The sequence below is a fragment of the Oikopleura dioica genome, chromosome PAR (genome assembly GCF_907165135.1).
Source record: "Oikopleura dioica chromosome PAR, OKI2018_I68_1.0, whole genome shotgun sequence".
Lineage (NCBI taxonomy): Eukaryota > Metazoa > Chordata > Appendicularia > Copelata > Oikopleuridae > Oikopleura > Oikopleura dioica.
In genome coordinates this window covers 689,371-706,625 of record NC_137293.1, presented here as the reverse complement: position 1 = coordinate 706,625, position 17,255 = coordinate 689,371, and the positions used below count along the sequence as shown (strand labels likewise).

The 17,255-nt window shown below is 38.7% G+C and overlaps 2 protein-coding genes across 2 annotated transcripts; both read right to left on the bottom strand.

Moving 5' to 3' along the window:
• Positions 1-2,707: 2,707 nt before the first annotated feature.
• On the bottom strand, positions 2,708-6,160 carry LOC145704182 (uncharacterized). Its single transcript, XM_081781621.1, has 4 exons — positions 5,804-6,160; positions 4,638-4,972; positions 4,474-4,596; positions 2,708-4,395 (listed from the first exon to the last, which is right to left on the bottom strand). Exons 1-4 carry the CDS (start codon positions 5,915-5,917, stop codon positions 2,931-2,933), a joined length of 2,037 nt encoding a protein of 678 aa, XP_081637747.1. The 5' UTR covers positions 5,918-6,160; the 3' UTR covers positions 2,708-2,930.
• A 448-nt stretch (positions 6,161-6,608) lies between these two features.
• LOC145703175 (uncharacterized) lies at positions 6,609-16,553 on the bottom strand. The gene is made up of 9 exons (XM_081780496.1): positions 16,374-16,553; positions 14,378-14,570; positions 11,088-11,225; positions 10,778-10,879; positions 10,581-10,677; positions 9,549-9,595; positions 8,110-8,256; positions 7,134-7,419; positions 6,609-6,780 (listed from the first exon to the last, which is right to left on the bottom strand). The coding sequence occupies exons 2-9, from the start codon at positions 14,490-14,492 to the stop codon at positions 6,624-6,626; spliced, it is 1,089 nt and encodes a 362-aa protein (XP_081636622.1). The 5' UTR covers positions 14,493-14,570; positions 16,374-16,553; the 3' UTR covers positions 6,609-6,623.
• Between the last annotated feature and the right edge of the window lie 702 nt (positions 16,554-17,255).

The window sequence follows — 17,255 nt, the reverse complement described above, 5'->3', positions numbered from 1 at the left end:
AAGCCTGACGCTCATCAGATAAAAGACATTTTTGAAGCCGATTGAAGATAGTTTGGCATTGAAATGATTACTCGCAATGAAGCCTTGTGCTTCTTCGAATCGATTTAAATTGTAATCGGGGGCGTAATAATAGCATTTATCCGATCTCCCAGTAGGTGAACTTTTAGAGGTCAAGAAAATTAACTCACTTCCTTTTTACTCTCGAACTTTACGATGATTTTGGCCTTTCCAAATGACAACAACAGAAAAAAATTTTCTATCATCCTCTTTGCGTCGAATCTCAATTTGGTGGGTTCCAATCGACGAGCCAAAGTGAAAAACAAAGAATCCGCTGAAAAATGTCAAATAAAAACATATGATAGAAAAATATGTTACATATCTTTCTATAAATGTCGATTCCTTCGACATATGCGGTCAATCTTCGGGATAAGTTACGTAACCGGGCTAAATGTTATTGTTAGGGGGGGTTTCGGGGGGTTCCAAGGGAGCTTCGGGTTAGGGCTTAGGATAAGGAACTGTGTTATTTTCTATCAGGGGGGGGGGGTCCCGGGAGGCGAAGCCCCCGGGTTTGGAGTAGGTTTAGGGTAGTTTATGAGTAGGTTTTTTCTTTTCCCCGAAGATTGACCGCGTATGACCCGATTCCTTACATGTTTCTATGTCGATTCGGAATCAAATTTCGATTATCACGATTTTCATCAATTCGCATCAGATTTCCTTTCGCATCAACAAGATAGTGCTGTCCATCAAGAAAAGCTGCACCAGTTGACTTTGCCCATGATTTCTCAATTATTTCAAATAATTTATTTGACGTCAAAAAAATTTTATAATCAAAGAGATTGAATCAAAACTTTCATAAGGTAAAAATGAGTCAGGAGCATTAAATCCAACTTCTTCAAATATCCCCGTCCAATCAACAAGAATAAATGGAAATTTTTGAATTGTTCTTTTTCTCTCTTCCCAACGCCCTGTTATCCAATCAATAGACTGATTATCCTCCGTTTGATTGCTTTTAGTCAGGTCTTGTTCATCTTGTCTTATTGTTATTGATTTGCCGATTTCAAACACCGGGATCAATTTTTGATGATTTTCGGCCAATTTTTCGCATTGATAAAAAAGACAAGGGCAGCCATTTTCGCAGTACTTCTGCAAAGGACAAATTTCTCCTCCAGATTCGGAAGATCTCGTCAGTCCAAAACAGATAGACTCGCAGGGAGGGTCTTTTCCTTGACTCCTTGTTGTTTCCATAACAAGGCTTTTCGAACAAATATGGCGGCAGATTTTCTGATCGTAAAACTGTTTCTTTTGACATCGACGCATGTTGACAATATTTTCTTCTTCAGAAAATTCAATGGCTTCGATTCGCTCGCTTTCGATTTTTGAAATGGGCTCAGGGAGGATGAACACTCCTGCTTCAAAACATTGCTTTATCAAATGCCCGCAGTAGTCCATTGAGGCGATTTGAACACATTCTTTATAGTTTCTGTGGCAAGTTGTCGTCAAAAAAGTTGAACTTCCACGACGTAAATTTTCCAAGGATTTATAATTTGCTAAAAATCAAAATAAATCAAAGTTGAAAGTTTCATCTCTTATGTGCTCCAACTTTCTTTTTCATGTTTTTTTCCAAAAAATATTTTTCGCAAGGCATTCTAGGCAGTATGCCTAGCCTTGCCTAGGCTTACCTTTTAGGCAAATATGCCTAAGGCATTTAGAACCCTGCCCTGAATTAAAGAGCCTAAAATAAGCCCCAATTCTAGTAAACAAGATTGCTGAAATGGTTCAAGAATAACCCCTCTCAATTAGGCTTTACCTATGAGCATGACCGTTATCCAGAAAAAAGAGCCAAGTGTCAGGTATGTTGATTGTTGACGACTTGTTGAAAAACCATGTGTAGCAAGACTTGTTTGCGCTGTTATCTTCGTAACCCATGACTTTCTTCTTTTCAAATGACGTTTTCGAGTGTGAATGCTTCGAGTTTTTAAAATCTCTTCAGGAAATAAGTAAACCTTTCCTTCCTTTTGCTTCAGAACGCCTTTGCAGTGACAATCCAAGCACTAAAAGTAAATCACCTTTTGAGTCTCGTTTCCATAAATTTTTAAAAGATTTTCAGTTGTTAAATGAAAAATAAACTTCATGATACTTGTAGTCGCTCTTATAATGAACAATCACTGTACTTGAAATTGGATTTTTTTTATTCGTCTTTGTCTAGATTACCATAACTCTTGGTTGATTAGCTCGAGCAGATTTTTTCTCTGCATCGTCTTCGAAAATCATCTTTCTTAGCTCATAATAGAGTGCTTTTCTGAAGAAAAAAATAGCACAGAACAAGTTTATGAGACTATTCTGAGTTGCCGGTTCCGTTTTTTGGCGTTTTGAAATGTCATTTTTGAAAATTACTTTCTCCACTCTTGAAATACAGTATATTTACGTGTTATGGTAGAAAATCGACCCTATGATCGCCTTATTTAAACTTAAAATTTAAAAAGAAAAAAATTCTGAGTTGCAAGATGATCATGCTGATCATTTTGTGACAAAGTTCATCGGAATCGAACTAGATTTTCGACCGCTAAGGAGCATCTGAAGTCACAAAAAATTACAATTACTCTTTGCACTTCGCATTTTCATCATAGCAGTCGGAGACTTCAACGCCGTTTTGATTTTCAGCGTCAAAAGTATTTGAAATCCAAATAATAAGAACATATTTTCATGAGTTAAATTTATGTTTATTTACAGTAAAGTTTTGTACAGTTTTTGTTAATCAAGGATTTGTGCGTTTTTCTTATTTACAGTCACTGCAATAATAGCTGATTCTATTGATCCGCCACAAGTTCGTTGTCGCGAAGGTTGGCATTGCATTCGGTTTTAGTGTTAGATTGAGGCAAGAAATAATAATTGAGGAATTCTTCTTTACTTCATTTACAGGTCGCGCGTTTTTACTTTTTGACTTTGCTTGCTAAATGGCTCTTCAGCAATTTGCCGATGATGTAGTCGGCTTCGATTTTTCTGATTCTCTCAGCTTGGTTTTCTTCGACGACGATTTCTGGCTCGAAGCTAGCGGATTTGAGGCGCACTTGTCGGGGCTCCATTAACTCAGCTTCCAACATCTTTCTTGTGGTTCTGATCGACTCGATTTTGAAGAAATTATCGAGCAATCGAGGAATGGTCTTTTCACCGGGCGCCATGAAATCGACGACCATGAGTTCGAAGTTGTGATTGTACAAAATAATCTGGAGCAGCTTGAGGTTCTCTTCCTTGATCGCATTCATTGCGTACTCGTAATCCTGCTCGCTCAATGCATCCTTCATCAGAGCATCCTGATGGGCGCAAACGAGAATGTCACACGATCGCCGTTCCGATTCAATTGGCAACTTGCAAAGTGCTCCTTCGCAGAGTCGCGCTCGCGTTTGCACACCGCTTGGGCATTTGCCCGTGCATTCGGACCATTCTGTCCATTGAGAATACGCCGCGATCTGAGCGGAAGTCGTTGTGGCGAGAGTAGTTGTCGTTGTAAGCACGGTTGTTGTGATGTCCTTGACTGGCTCGACAGTGGCATACTTGGTGGTGGTGTCGAGAGTGGTGAAATCAGTTGTGGTCATCGTGGTTGTTGTGTAAGCAGTTGTCGTGCTGACTGTTGTTGTGATTTCCACTGCTTCGGTTGTTGATGCCAACGTGGTTGTTGATTCCATCGTTGTCGTAGTCGTTCCAATCGAGGTAGTGGAACCATACGTCGTTGTTTGCTCGAGTTCTAGAGTTGAGGATGTAGCAGTTGTGGTGGTCGTTCCTGTTGTTGTGGATGTTCCCTCTGTTGTTGTTGTGAAGTCCGTTGTTGTTGAGAAATCTGTTATTGTTTCTTCCTCTGTTGTTGTTGTCGATGTTGTCGTTGTGGTTGTTGTCGTCGTTGTTGTTGTTGATGTTGTTGTCGTTGTCTCTTCGACGGTCGATGCTGGTGGAAGAATGACGAAGTCGTCGGTGTTCTCTGGAAGAAGCTTCTGCTTCTCCGGATCAGTGGATTGTCGAATAGTAGCCGGTCCATCAGAGTTCATGCTCTTTACAATCGCCTGTCGTTCCATTTGAACTTCAACAGCCGCGGGGTTCCAGCCAGGAAGAACTCTTCTGATAGATTCACGATGATTTTCGAACGACGGCTTTCGGGTTGTGCTCTTTCTCGAAGTCCTTGGAGCTTTGGTCGGTGGAGATTTTCCTCGTACTCGGACATTAGGGATTTCTTCCGTTTTCTGTTTCTTGCAACCTGCGCCAAAGCAGAAATCAAAGGGATTGGCAGCCCAGCCAGATGAGATTGTCGGTCGAGGGGTTGCAGCCTTGAGTCTGACAACAGGGGCAGTAACAGTCTCCATGGTTGTTTCGTAAAATCCTCCAGCGCGCATCATTGGTCCAAATCTGAAAAAGATTTGAACAAATATGAATTTCGTGAATGATTCTAGCGTGTCGAAAAAAATAAGCATGAAGGTAAAATACCGATAATTTCGAGTTGGAGCAGTGGTAGTCGTCGTTGTTGTCACCCGTCGAATTTCACTTCTTCTTGATGATTCATACTTACAACCATCTGCTGTTGAGACAAATTTATCCATGCAAACACATCTAAATCCAATCAAAAATCGGTCAAGAATATAGTTCCTTACCGTCCAGATTTCAAAATCTCTCCCTTCGCCGCATCACAAGCCCTAGTCGGGCAGTTCTTGACCCGATCGCAGCAGTTATATCCTCCATTACCCGAAAACTTACAAATCGGCGTCTCTCGTGGACATGGAGATTCGAATCCGCTCGCGCTGAAGGTTTTGAAATAATGAGGGCAATACCTGATCGTTGGAATTTCGAGGCGGAAGGGTTTTCCAGAGGGCCAAATGAGCCGGGTCTCTCCGACTGGAACGGAAGAAGAATCTGAACCCTGGACGGAGAAAATGGCCAGAGCGTCGTCAGAAGAAAACATGTTTTCGTCGATGAGCTTCCATTGGTCCTGAAAAGAGAAGATTCTAGTGGAGCCTGTTTTTTAGAAAAAGTTCATTAGATTACTCTTTTTAGAGAACCGAATTCTCTCCAATCACAAATGCGATCAACAACGCTTGAGCGGTGTAACAACACTGAACTTTTCAAAATTTACCAAAAAAGCCGCTTTGAAAAAATAAAAAAGTGAGCTGTGAAAGATCAAAAAACTACTTAATTTAATACTGCTCAAGTTTATTTTGAAATATGTTCGGATTTCGCGCGGACTGATGAAAATCCGAGCAAAGCGCATAACACGAAAGACGTTAGAGACGTTTTTACGCCGTTGGCGCTTTGATTCGCCGAGGGTAACATAAATTCTAGAGGAGCGCGAAAAACGTCACTTTTTTCTGACGTTCGTAAGCATGAGTTAAAGTTTTAAGAAGTCATTTTTTATGACGATTTTAAGGTAAGCTGTCTGGAACCGACAAAAAATTTCGACGAATTTTGCGTGGAAATTTTTAACCAATCAGAAGCCTGGATCCAGAAACCGGCAAATCAGCAGTGGAGAAGCCGCCCACGCAAAATTTGTCGAAATTTTTTGTCGGTTCTGGACACCAGCCCGATTTTAAGGGTGGGAAACCTGAATAGAAACCTGAGTCAGGGTAAGGGTAAGACCCAGATTCAGATTTTCTACAAGGGTTACTGAGCCCAGTTTCAGATCTGTTTATGTATCGGTAAACAGTACTATCTCACTACAGATTTCCTCTAAATTGATTTCTAAATCAGTTGTAACATCTTCGCTGCCAAATCTGGACCGGACGTGTCCAAGTCCGGCTTTCCCAAAAGCTGGATTAGAAGTTACCTTGATGTTGTGTTTGACAACGAAGAGTCGCTCCGATCCAAATTTATTTCCCAAATCGCCGTACACCGGGTACTCGTTCTGTCCAGCGTAGCTCACTCCCTCCACCAACTGCATGTTCCGGATGCGGTAGCGGCTCAATGGAGAGCTAGCACCATCTTCAAAGCTTTTTTTGTGGCTTTAAATTATCCTCGCGATGATTTCTTCAAAGAAAAAGTCAATAATTTGAACAGTCAAACATGATTCAGTAAAATTCTTGAGAAAAAAGGTCTTTTTGAAAAATTAACTGATCAAGTTTCATGATCTGAAGGGTCTTCCACCGCAGAAAGAGGCAAGAAAAAACGTGAGAACTTTAGGTAATGAGGCACCTTTCAGGTGAGCTCATGGGAATCTCTCCTTTTGGCTGTTTTCTTGCTTGGCTGCTTATGAGCAATTCACGGGCGAATTTTCATATGTCAGTAAGTGCGCGGAAATGCTCCGCGAAAATTCTTAAGGTGTAGTGCGAAACACTTTTGTCAAAATAAATGAAGAATCATTAGGGAAATAATTTTCTAGTTTTTTTAAAACTAGAATTTCTTCAACCTTCCCTAACCCTAACCCTAACCTATCAGAGTTATGGTCCTGAAACGCTGTCCCTCTAAAACATCTTTATTTACCCCCTATCTAATAGCCTTTAGCTTAATCTCTAATAAATAATATGCCGAACTTCGGAAATTGAATGAAGACGCGCTGGATCCGACCGCCGATTCAGCAGTCAACGTGGAGATTAAATATTTTTCAACAAAAAGAAACAACTTTTCACTTCGAAAAGGCGCGAGTTGTTTTAGCCGTTCCTGAGGAACTTGGGCGCGCACGTGAAGCCGCCAAGCTTGTTCAGGCAAAAGTAGTCCGATGAGCCGGCGCACGGGGCCAAGCCGCTTGAGCAGTAGTCGATTTCTTTGTGGACGGCGACTTGGAGGACGCGTTCTTCGGTGACGGGGCTAGAAATAATAATATGAAAAAAAATTATTAGAAAACAAATAAAAATAAACTCTATTGCAAAAGCCGCGCGCGGCTTTTAATTTCCATATTTATGATTAAAATACCGCATCGAATTTCTACAAAAGCCGCAAGCGGCTAAAATTTCTTTCAATTTTCTCTTCATTGAAATTTAATTCGAAAAAAGCCGCGCGCGGCTTAATTTTTTTTTAAGAAACCGCACTATTTTTCTCAAAGCCGCTTGCGGCTTCGAATTCAAGAAAAAAATTTGTTACGAAAAAAAGCCGCAATTTTTATCTTTCTTGAGAAGCCGCAAGCGGCTTGGTTTTTTCTATTTTTCAACTTTATGTTTTACCTTTTGTCCTTTCCGTAGTACTCAATAATATTTTTGGCGCCGCTGGAGACAATCCATTTCTGGTTATATCTGATAACCTTATCGCTTCCAACGTGGCGATAAAGGGGGCGTCCATTTTCGAACGAATTTTTAAATTTATAAAATCCATTAATTTCGGGGGCATAACTCGACTGCACGTTTAACACTTCTTCGGGGTGGCAGTAATTCCGGTCCAGGTAGAAGCCCTCCGCGCAGGCGCATTCCATTCGGTCGGCAGAATAGCTTCCAAACGGACCGCACCAGCAATCTAAAAAGGAGGTTTAATTGTTTGAAAGAGTAGGAAGAAATCGAAACTGTAAAAAAGTAACTGGCTAATCGCATCTCTCGCGCCCGGATCTGAACCAGAGACCACGATCTGACGAGCGGATTACCGGTCGGTGATTTGATTTTCTTTCACTTTTAACGCTTCAAAGTGAAAAGCTTAGATACTGTTTTCTCTTCTGTAAGAAAAGAAGAGGATATCATCTCAAGAAACACTGAGTTCTGGACTTGGAAACCTGCGTAGATAACCTGAGTCAGGCTCTGAAAAAGCTCTTATGAAAAGCCGCCATGCGGCTATTTAAAAATAAAAGCCGCAAAGCGCTTTCGGAAGTCATCATTATAATTCATTCATAAAATCGCGGCTTTTTTTTCAAATAGAAAAAGCCGCTCCGCGGCTTTTTGTTAATGATTCTTAAAATCGCTAAGAAATTTTATTTTCAGGAATTTTTTTCAGAAAAACTCTTGTAATCATGATTTTTTTCTTTGGGACTTTCGGTTTATTTTTTTACAAGTACTGCCAGGTGAGTCTCTTTTGCATCTAGAATTATCTCAGTGAGCGTCATAGCACTTGGTCAGAGTACTCTCGCTGTGGTCGTCGAATTAGCAAGATTGAAGATTGAAGATTAAAACGGCTTTGAAATGAAAAAGGTTCTGTCTCCTTTCAAAATGAACTTACCAGGTGCTTCGACTTCTTCAACATCGACTTGAATATTTTGAAAGTTGATCGTTTCCCAAGCCGTGATTTGATCCGGGCAGCGGTCGATTTGGCGCGAAAAAAGCTTTGTGTGGCAACTTGCGTGATCGCAGCTGGGCGAAGGCCCTGCGAAAAAGGGTTGATCAACTGATTAACAGAGAAAACGAGCTTGATTGCGAAAGAAGATCAGGTTCCACGGGGGCGGGTTCTGAATTCTCTTTTCCGAGCGAGGAGCGGGTAATTTTTGATCGTCCACCCACTTTTGATCCCTTTGACGAGGGCTGGCTTATCCGGGGCTCAAGGAAGTGATCCCTTTTAGGGGAGGGCGCGTTCATTAAATTTTCTGCCAAGTTTTCACTTTTGGAGGTCTTGGTTCACGAAAAATAAAGCTGTATTTTTAAAGGGGTAACCTCCATTTACTTCAATCATTTTTTAATATTAATTTCCCTCAATTAGTCTGATGAAACCCTTAATTTTGCACCTTCGAAATACTGCTTAATCTTTCTTTACAAAATTTAAGGCTCTCACTCTTTTATTTGCTGAGAAATCCTTTTCTGTAAAACAGACCGAAAAATGATGCTCTTTTATTTAAGGGGGTAAGCATCATTAACCCTACTATTTACTTATTCTTTATTTCCGAGAACTAGTCTGATGACACCCTTATTTTTTTACTCTATTGAAATTTTTCTTGAAATTTTTTGAAAAAATTTAAGGCTCTCACTCTTTTATTCACTTTTCTAAGAAATCCTTTTTAGTAAAAAGACCTGAAGCTATCTTTCTGAAAAACGTGTCTGTATCTGACCCTCTTTTTTTCTTAAGCCATTAGAAGGAAAAGTTATCTAAACGACCCCAAACTCAAAGCCAATTCCGCGATAACTCTTCAGGATGCCATTAACCGCGCCGCGCAACCTGTCTTTAGACACCTTGCGAGCGCAGGTTAAAGCTAAGTACTCCTGGTGGGAGAGGGAGTTTGGCATTTTATAAACGATTTTTGATCGTGCCAAAAAGCTGACAGACTTGTAACTTTTGGTGATTCAATCGAAAAAAGCTGGAAAAAAGCGAAAAACTGGACTTTAAAAATTTGGACAAGGCTTTAAATTTTAGCCACGTTTAATTTTGACGTGAGATAAACAGATTCTAAAGAGAATTACGAGGCCTTCTATTTCTCAAGAAAATCCCTGACCCAATCGGCTTACGCGCATCAAACCTTCAAGCAAATATTTACAAGTACCGACAGGTGCATCCCGCTTTATTTCGCCCCGTAACATGCTCCAAACGTGGGTTAAAATCTCGCTCGTCTGAAGAAGACTTTCCGAAAAGCCACAAATTCCAATAGAAAAATCTCTTGAAGAAAAAAGTGAAGAAAACCTCTGAGCTGTTTCTCCAACATTGCTCGCCGCAAAGTTGACCAACCGATCCTGAAATCCAACCTCGATCCGTGCGGCAGAGGAATTCGTCCGATGACTCGCTAAAATAAAGATGAATAAATAGACAATCTGGGGCGATGAAGAGCTCCTAGGGTTTCTTAAATGCCGTCTGTGCCTCTAAAGAGACTTTAAAAAATATCAGTTGAACATTTGATAAAAAAAATGGTTAAAATCTACCGGCTGGGCTCGGCAACCTGTGTAGAAAACCTGAGTCAGGCTTTGAAAGCCTCAAATAAGAATCTGCGGAGCGGCTTTTTCGAAAATGAAGCCGCAAAGCGGTTTCGCAACAAAATCACACATATATAATTAATTTATTTAATAATTTATCTTTATCAAAAATTGATAATTATATTATTTTTATTAATATAATTATATTATATAATCAAATCTTATTTTTAATAATTTATTTTAAAAGATCAGCAAAGCCGCTTCGCGGCTTCGTTTTTAAAAGAGCCGCTACGTGGCTTTTTATTTGAGGCTTTCAAAGCCTGACTCAGGTTTTCTACACAGTTTACTGGTGCCATTTCCATTTGCTTCATAGTTGGCTATCAAATTATTCGTCGATTTGAAAAGCTTACATTAAAAAAGTCATTTTTAACAGCAAATATTGCTTTTATGGTATCTACAACAAAATCTGAAAAACCGTAAATAACCCAAAATGTTTCTAAAGCTCAGTTTTAAAAACGACTTTGTTAGTCTTAAAGTTTGCAGAAACGGTTGGATAATGGAAGCGATCGATTCAAAAAAACGTGTCTACAAAATACGGATTACCTCATATTCTTGGTTATGTTTTGCTCCACGACAAGAAAACGCCCAAAACCGAGGTCATTTTCTTATACAAAATCGGACGTAAAATAATCACGCAAACATCAACATAATACCGCAAAAATGAGAGCATTTCTAACTAATGTCCAAGTTTATTTTCAAAGTAAAGTGTCTCTACTAAAATAGAAAATAGAAAAAATCTAAAAAAAAAAATCTAAAAAAGAAAAAAATCTAAAATAGAAAAAAAAACCCGAAAAAAACCTTTGATAGACAAGCATATCCGTCGCATCTCCAACAGTCCGGAAGACCTCGCCGTTGATTGTATAACGTGATGGGCAGGCCTTATCGGAGAATTTTCCTAAAAAAAAGAGTTTGAATTCTGAAGCTCTTGTTTTTCCGATACAAGAGTTTTTCCGGCTCGAGTGCGCTTTTCAAAGAATATTTCACATTTTTCTCACCTTTGATGACTTTGAGGAGCTTGTTCGACTCGCAGGGCTCAGCACAGTAGTAGCTGCCAGGGGTATTGAAGCAGGATTTTGATGAGGGACAGTTGTCAGCTTTTTTGGTTCTTATAATTTCGAGACCATAACTCACCGTATTTTTTTATATTTTTCAATTTTTGAATTTAGATTTGTGTTGATAATATAATCACATTTTCCCAATTGTATTTAGGTGTGTCTTTTTCATATGTCATGATCGTGGATAACGAAAAACTTTTATTGAAAAGAAGACGGTAACGGGAGTTGCACAAAATTTGAACCATTCCTTGAAGTGCGCACTCGTCAAAGTCCTCACAGACGGTCTTGGAAGTTAACGTGTACCCTGGGAGGCAAAGACACACGCGTTTCCCAGAGCGGATGATGCAGTCGCCGTTTGTACAGTAGTTTTCGCCTTCTGCGCAATAGCCTGAAAATGGTCGATTATTATTGTATTACAAAATCTATGCTGAGCGGTTTTATTTAACGCGTGATCAAGTGGATAAATTAATCAGCTCCTCCATACTTCAATAGGTAAAATAAAAAATCATTTTGTTTTTATGATTTTTATGGTTTTTCGCCATTTTTCATGAAAGTTTATACCAGCTAATCTCGTCCGGGATCTCATTCTCACTCCCATCAGATAAAAAAGCATCCTTTAGAGGTGTCTAAAATACGAAAGCCTTCCGCAGTTAAAATCCGTTTATTCCTAAAATTCAGCTTTGTTATAACAACGCAGTCTAATAATTAAGACTTTTTACTCGAAAATAACAAGAAAAGCTGCAGCTGGGTTATTGTATTTACAAAATTAGCGTTTATTTTTTAAGATTTCGATTTTGTTAAAAAAAATAATTGAATTTTCTAACTCGCGGTTAACTGTTCAAATTCAGTATCTTTTCAAGAGTTATTCAAGAGCGCTACAGTACCCTTGATTAGGATTTCAGAGAGAACTGGCCGCTAACCGTTTTTTGCAACGATTACATAGCTCTCTAGAATTTCGGGAGATGATTCCCATGATCGCGGAATATTTTTCCAGCGAATTTCTTTCCGAATTCCAAAGACCAGTAATTTCAAAAAACGCTAATGTAAGAACATATCTGCTTCGGCCATCGAATTCCGCGGAAATCGTTCAAGGGTAAATTTTTGAGCCGAAAAATTTAGCTTCGAAAATGTCGTTATTTTAACGAATTTTCGAGCCGTCGACTTTTCGGGTCGAAAATCCGTTAAAATGGCGATTATTGTTGGGAAAAATTTTCACTTCAAAACAGCGAAAATAGCATTTTTCTCAAATTTATCTTCATCAACTTGCGTCAAGTACCTACACTTGTAATATAGTCATTTATCATCATGACTCAAAATCATACGTTTCATAATTCACGCTCATGTTTTTCTAGTGCAATTTGCTAATTTTCCATATCAATTTTTTGATAAGGCGAATGCGGATATGCAAGAATTTTCAAACTTTCATTTTGGCAACAGAAAAAGAAATTTTAAAGCCCTTGAAATTTTTGAAGATTAAATTCTTTTTGACGTTGACGTTTCAAAAACAAGGTTGTTTTTCTGAGTGGTGAAAAAATTAGCAGTGAGGATTTTTTGTAATTCCATGGAACGAAGACGTAAAATCAGAAATCAGAGCCTTTCGGGGGATAATCGGTTTATCCAGCTGCTGATATTTTCCCAATTCTCGGCGGGCCGCTGTGTTCCACGAGAAAAAAATCATCAGATTTTCGCAAGAACTTGGGGGTTTTCAAAATGAGAAATTTAACAAAAATGCTTACACCATAAAACCTTAATTTTTTTGAAAAAATGGACTTTAAGTTTTTTGATTTTTGAGTGATAAAAAATTTAGATTTGTTAGATAGACCGAAATTAGATAGATTTAATCTTGAGAAAATGTTCGACTGAAAAATGAAAATGCACCGTGCGGCGATGATCATTCGTTTCTATTGGGGCAGCGCACTTTGGACTGCGCTCCACGTAATGCTGAGCCCCTTGGGCTACTTCCGTAAAAGCTCGCTTCTATGATACCACCGCTAGTAAATATCCATCAATACCTAGTACGCAGTTATTGTATCTTTTTCGTTCTTTAGAAAAATCAATCAAAAAGCTTAGCAAAAATTAATCATCATATAAGATCGTTAACCTGTGCGGAAAACCTGAGTTCTGAAGAATTTATATCAAAAGCCGCGCAGCGGCTTTCTGAGTATCGAAGCCGCTTTGCGGCTTCGCATCATAACTATTTTCATGATCTTTTAAAAACTGGCGAAGCATATGCGGCTTCGTTGAAAAAAAGCCGCTGCGCGGCTTTCCATTCGAGCATTTAAAAACCTGACTCAGGTTTTGTATACATTTTGCAGAGCCGAAAAGTATGTCATCATTATTTCAGCAATATTTTATAATTTAGAATCTGAAAAAACTTTGAAAAAATTTTTGATTCGCTTTTATATATTTTTTCAGATTCGACCTCAATCTCGTCTCTAAGCTCAAGCCTACTCGTCCAGCTTGAATCGGTTTTTTCAAATATTTACGCCTCCGATAAATAGTGGCTCACAAAACTAACAAAAAACGGCTGTGCATAAAAAAAGGAACGGTTCAATTCAGTGTTGGCCAAGGAAGTCTTGATAAGGAAGCACGCTCAATTTTTGCCCATTTTCATGGCGAGTAGTCCCGTTCGCTACAAATTAATCATGGGATTATGCACAACGGCGTGTCCGCCAATTCGATTAGCATGGCGAACCAACGACGACTTACTCCATTTTTCGGTAATGCAGGGCTTATCTCTTGTTCAACACAAGTTAAATAAACACACATTGAATAATCCGATGAAACTCTGCAAGAATCGAAAGAATCAGAAATAAAATGATGCTTACGTAGAAATTGAAAGAAACCTAAGGTTTTTTGAGCAATCCAAAAACGCCTCTGACAGATTAATGATCCAGGAAAGATTAATTTCTAGAGACCATAAAGTACTCGCTATTGATATTTTGCTAAGAGTTATTTAAGGCGAAAGTTTCGTTAATCGAAGGATGTACCCTTAACCCAAACAGAGAGTAACCCATTAATTTCGGGTAAAACCAAAATATGGAGTTGGTTTTATAGATCAGGGTTTTGATTGACCAGTATAATAACCAATAAGATTGCCGTATTCGGCTAACCGGCCAATCAGAACCTTGATCTATAAAATCCACTCCATATTTTAGTTTTACGCAAAATTGATGGGCAACTCTTTGTTTCGGTTAAGAGTACTTCCTTCGATTAAGCCTTGAATATTTTCCTTATTACCCTATCTTGAAAAAAATCTTCATTATGATTTCATCAATAATTTTGTCAACCATACTTTTGCTCGTCATCTCATTGTTTTGAGAAGGAAAATGACAAGGAAAACTGCGGATAACAGCGGACTCTTCGTCAAAAAGAAATTCTTTAGAATTGTGCGTGTGTATTTTGAAATGAAGGCAGCGTGTATTTTAGTCTGCTCGAACAACGAAATTATCATTTAACCGCTGTTGCTAGAACGTCTCGTTGTTTTTCGAGTTCTTTCGCAATTTTCGACCCAACAAGTCGCGATAGATTAGAACTTACCGTCGTCAACAGAGGCAATGACCAGTTTAGAATCGTCAAATCCGGCCCAGATGACCTTCGTGTCATTTTCATCAGTGCCAGCGTTGTAGAAGGGGAATTCTGATGAGCTGGTCATTTTCAGGAAGTATTCGGAGTCGATTGCGGTTGAAGTCGAAAGGGTCCAGAAATCTTCTGATTCTCCAACAACGGAATCCTGGAATTAAATTTGATCAAAGGATGACAAGGAAAAATATATTTTTGGAATTGTATTCTAAGATACATTCCGGCCTGCATACATGGAGCAAACGCAAGGTAATGCTTGAACGGAGCTATCGATTTTGAGGAACAACAGAAAATACATAAAAAAAGAAAAAATGGGATTTATGGCTCTTTCTTAGATATCTATCGTCTAGAGATTTTGATAGCTAATGATTATCATAAGAAATAATAAATTCTGTTAAGGGGGTGGTGGTCGAGAATTATTAAATGATTTTATATTTTCTGCTTTAACTTACAGTTATTTAATGAAATAACATAATTTTTTTTCTCAGACAACCTATTTTTAGCGTCAAAATCATGTTGAGACAAATCAGATTCAAAAAAATGGCCAAAAATGACCAAAAATCGGAAAATGTCGACTAAAAAATAGCGAAAAACGCGATTTTGGGTCGACTTTCACTCTCGATTTCGTCATTTCTCCCTTAAAATTTTTTTCTTAAACCTAGCCGCCCACACAATTTCAACCCTTTTTAACTTATTAAGATTAAGAACGAAAAAATTTTTTTTTGAAAAAATTGAGTTTTTTAGGTTGAAAAAATCCTAATTCTCGACCACCACCCCCTTAACTCATTTTCTGTAAATTTTACAACCCAATATTATATTAAAAGCGAACGGTTGAGAGTTGTTACTCGTTAATTTCGAACACCAGTGAAAGAATCAGGTCTTTCGGAATCAGACTATTATAGTAGGGCTTGTTTATCGATGAGCTACTCTTCGGCAGGTTTTTGCTATTCTTGGTTAGGGTGAGGGTTTAGAAACAGCCTTATTTTGTGAATTACTCAATGCATCATAGATGGTGCAGAGTTATAATGGCGCCGACATATATGGAGGTGTCTTTCGCCGGTAGGCTATATTTTTCCGAAAAATGGCCAAAAAATCTCCCTATTCGAAGTGGATTATTTCAACCGATGCTGACACCCAAATCCGAACCCTTACCCGAACCAAAACTCAAACCCGAACCCGAACCAAGAAGAATGTGATAGTCTTTTGAATAATCAAAAAAATAAGCACCATTCATTTGCCGGTAAGGTCAAAATAAGATCTTGGCCGGCTAAGGCTCAAAAATTATTATCCAAAATTTGGGTTTTACAATTTTAAACCAAATTTAAAAAAAACGCAAAAGATCGTCTTTTTCGTTAGTTTAACCCGTGACAATACGCCCTGACCCCACATTCGTGTCGGACAAAACCAACTCATCAGAGCCTGTCGTAATCGCTGCGCGCACAACTTTACTTTTTGGTGGTGCGATTTAGCGCCTAAGCGCGTAAAAGGTTTTGAGCCCGGGTCAACCTCAAGGTCGCCGCCGCGGTTCGCTCCACCCTACAAGTCAAATGAATTTTCGCGCCAGATTTCGCGGAACAGAAACACCCTGATTCGATGATTTGATTAAATTGAAAATAATCCTGATGAAACTTCGTAATTCTAGCGCTTTTTCGGTTCACCTGGGTTATTGGACGTTACACCCTTAATCTTTCAACAGTAACTTTCCTCAAACCAGTAGTACTGATTAAGGGCGTGCGCTCATTAAATCATTGCCAAAGCAAAATTCATGAACCGTTTTATTTTTGAAAATATTAAGGGTGTCAATTCATAAAATCATTTCGGTAGAAATCGAGGAAGGATTCGAGAGAAAGATCATTAAAATCGATAATTATTATTAAAAACTAAAATATTTGAAGAGAATATTTGAAAAAAATGCAAATTGATAACTCTAACTCATGAAAAGCGAAAGTCTTACTTTATCAGTTTTGGTGATGTAGAGATAGCTCTTGCTCGTCAAATCGGAAGTGTCGAGGATTGCGGGATGTTCGGAGCGGTAAATGGGCGCCCCATTGTTGTCGTTGGCTTTTAGATAGATGTACCTTCCGTCGTATTGAGGGGTGGAACCTTATTCGGTTAAACGAGAATATTCAACTACGGTATTTCTTAGCTTTCTTATCAGTGCGTCTTACGTAGAGCTGTGGTGTTCGTATCCCGCTGTGATTCACGAGCGGAGAGTCAAACTCGAGCGGTGATAGTGATAAGGGTATCCAGTTCGGTAAAGAAAAAACAATCATCTAGACTCTAGAGAACCGATAAACCAAAAATACCATAATTTTTATTGAATTTTTTTCTTTATATATTTTGTTTATCTAGTCCTCTTGAAAATTGTCAATAAGTGTCCAGAGAAGATCTAGTTAATGCTAGTTGTTGTTAAAACCGTAAAAATGAGTCGATTTGATTTCAATTCATTTCACACAGAAAAGCTCGATTCCGCCGTAATTCGCCAGATCAACGTATATTTCGCTCTTTGGCGAATTATCGAAAGGGAACTTTGGAATTTACGTGGAGCATCAGAAATTGGTGCTCCAAGAAATCGCAAGCTACAAATTAAGGGATTCCTAAATTCAGCTACTGAATAAAGTGAATTTCAAGGGCGATTTTCACAAACGTGCAGCGAGAGAATGAAGCTTTTTAAAACAAAGTGCTTGAGTGTGTTGAAAAAGCTTGATGATTGCGTGTTTTTCAATGGCCAAGGTAAATGTGTAATCAGATCCCTGTGAAATTGTAGAGTTTAACTATGATTACCACGACTAGAAATGGATCCGTGTTGGAATATAGCATCAAATTTATAGAAACA

Excerpts from the sequence above, each read along its gene's own strand:
- LOC145704182 (XM_081781621.1), bottom strand. The coding sequence starts at position 5,917 with ATGCAGTTGGTGGAGGGAGTGAGCTACGCTGGACAGAACGAGTACCCG. Across the intron at positions 4,973-5,803 it reads TTGTCAAACACAACATCAAG|GACCAATGGAAGCTCATCGA; the intron begins GTAACTTCTAAT and ends TTCTCTTTTCAG. Across the intron at positions 4,597-4,637 it reads GAGATTTTGAAATCTGGACG|ATGTGTTTGCATGGATAAAT; the intron begins GTAAGGAACTAT and ends GATTGGATTTAG.
- LOC145703175 (XM_081780496.1), bottom strand. The coding sequence starts at position 14,492 with ATGACCAGCTCATCAGAATTCCCCTTCTACAACGCTGGCACTGATGAA. Across the intron at positions 10,678-10,777 it reads GCTCCTCAAAGTCATCAAAG|GAAAATTCTCCGATAAGGCC; the intron begins GTGAGAAAAATG and ends TCTTTTTTTTAG. Across the intron at positions 7,420-8,109 it reads TGAAGAAGTCGAAGCACCTG|ATTGCTGGTGCGGTCCGTTT; the intron begins GTAAGTTCATTT and ends CCTCCTTTTTAG.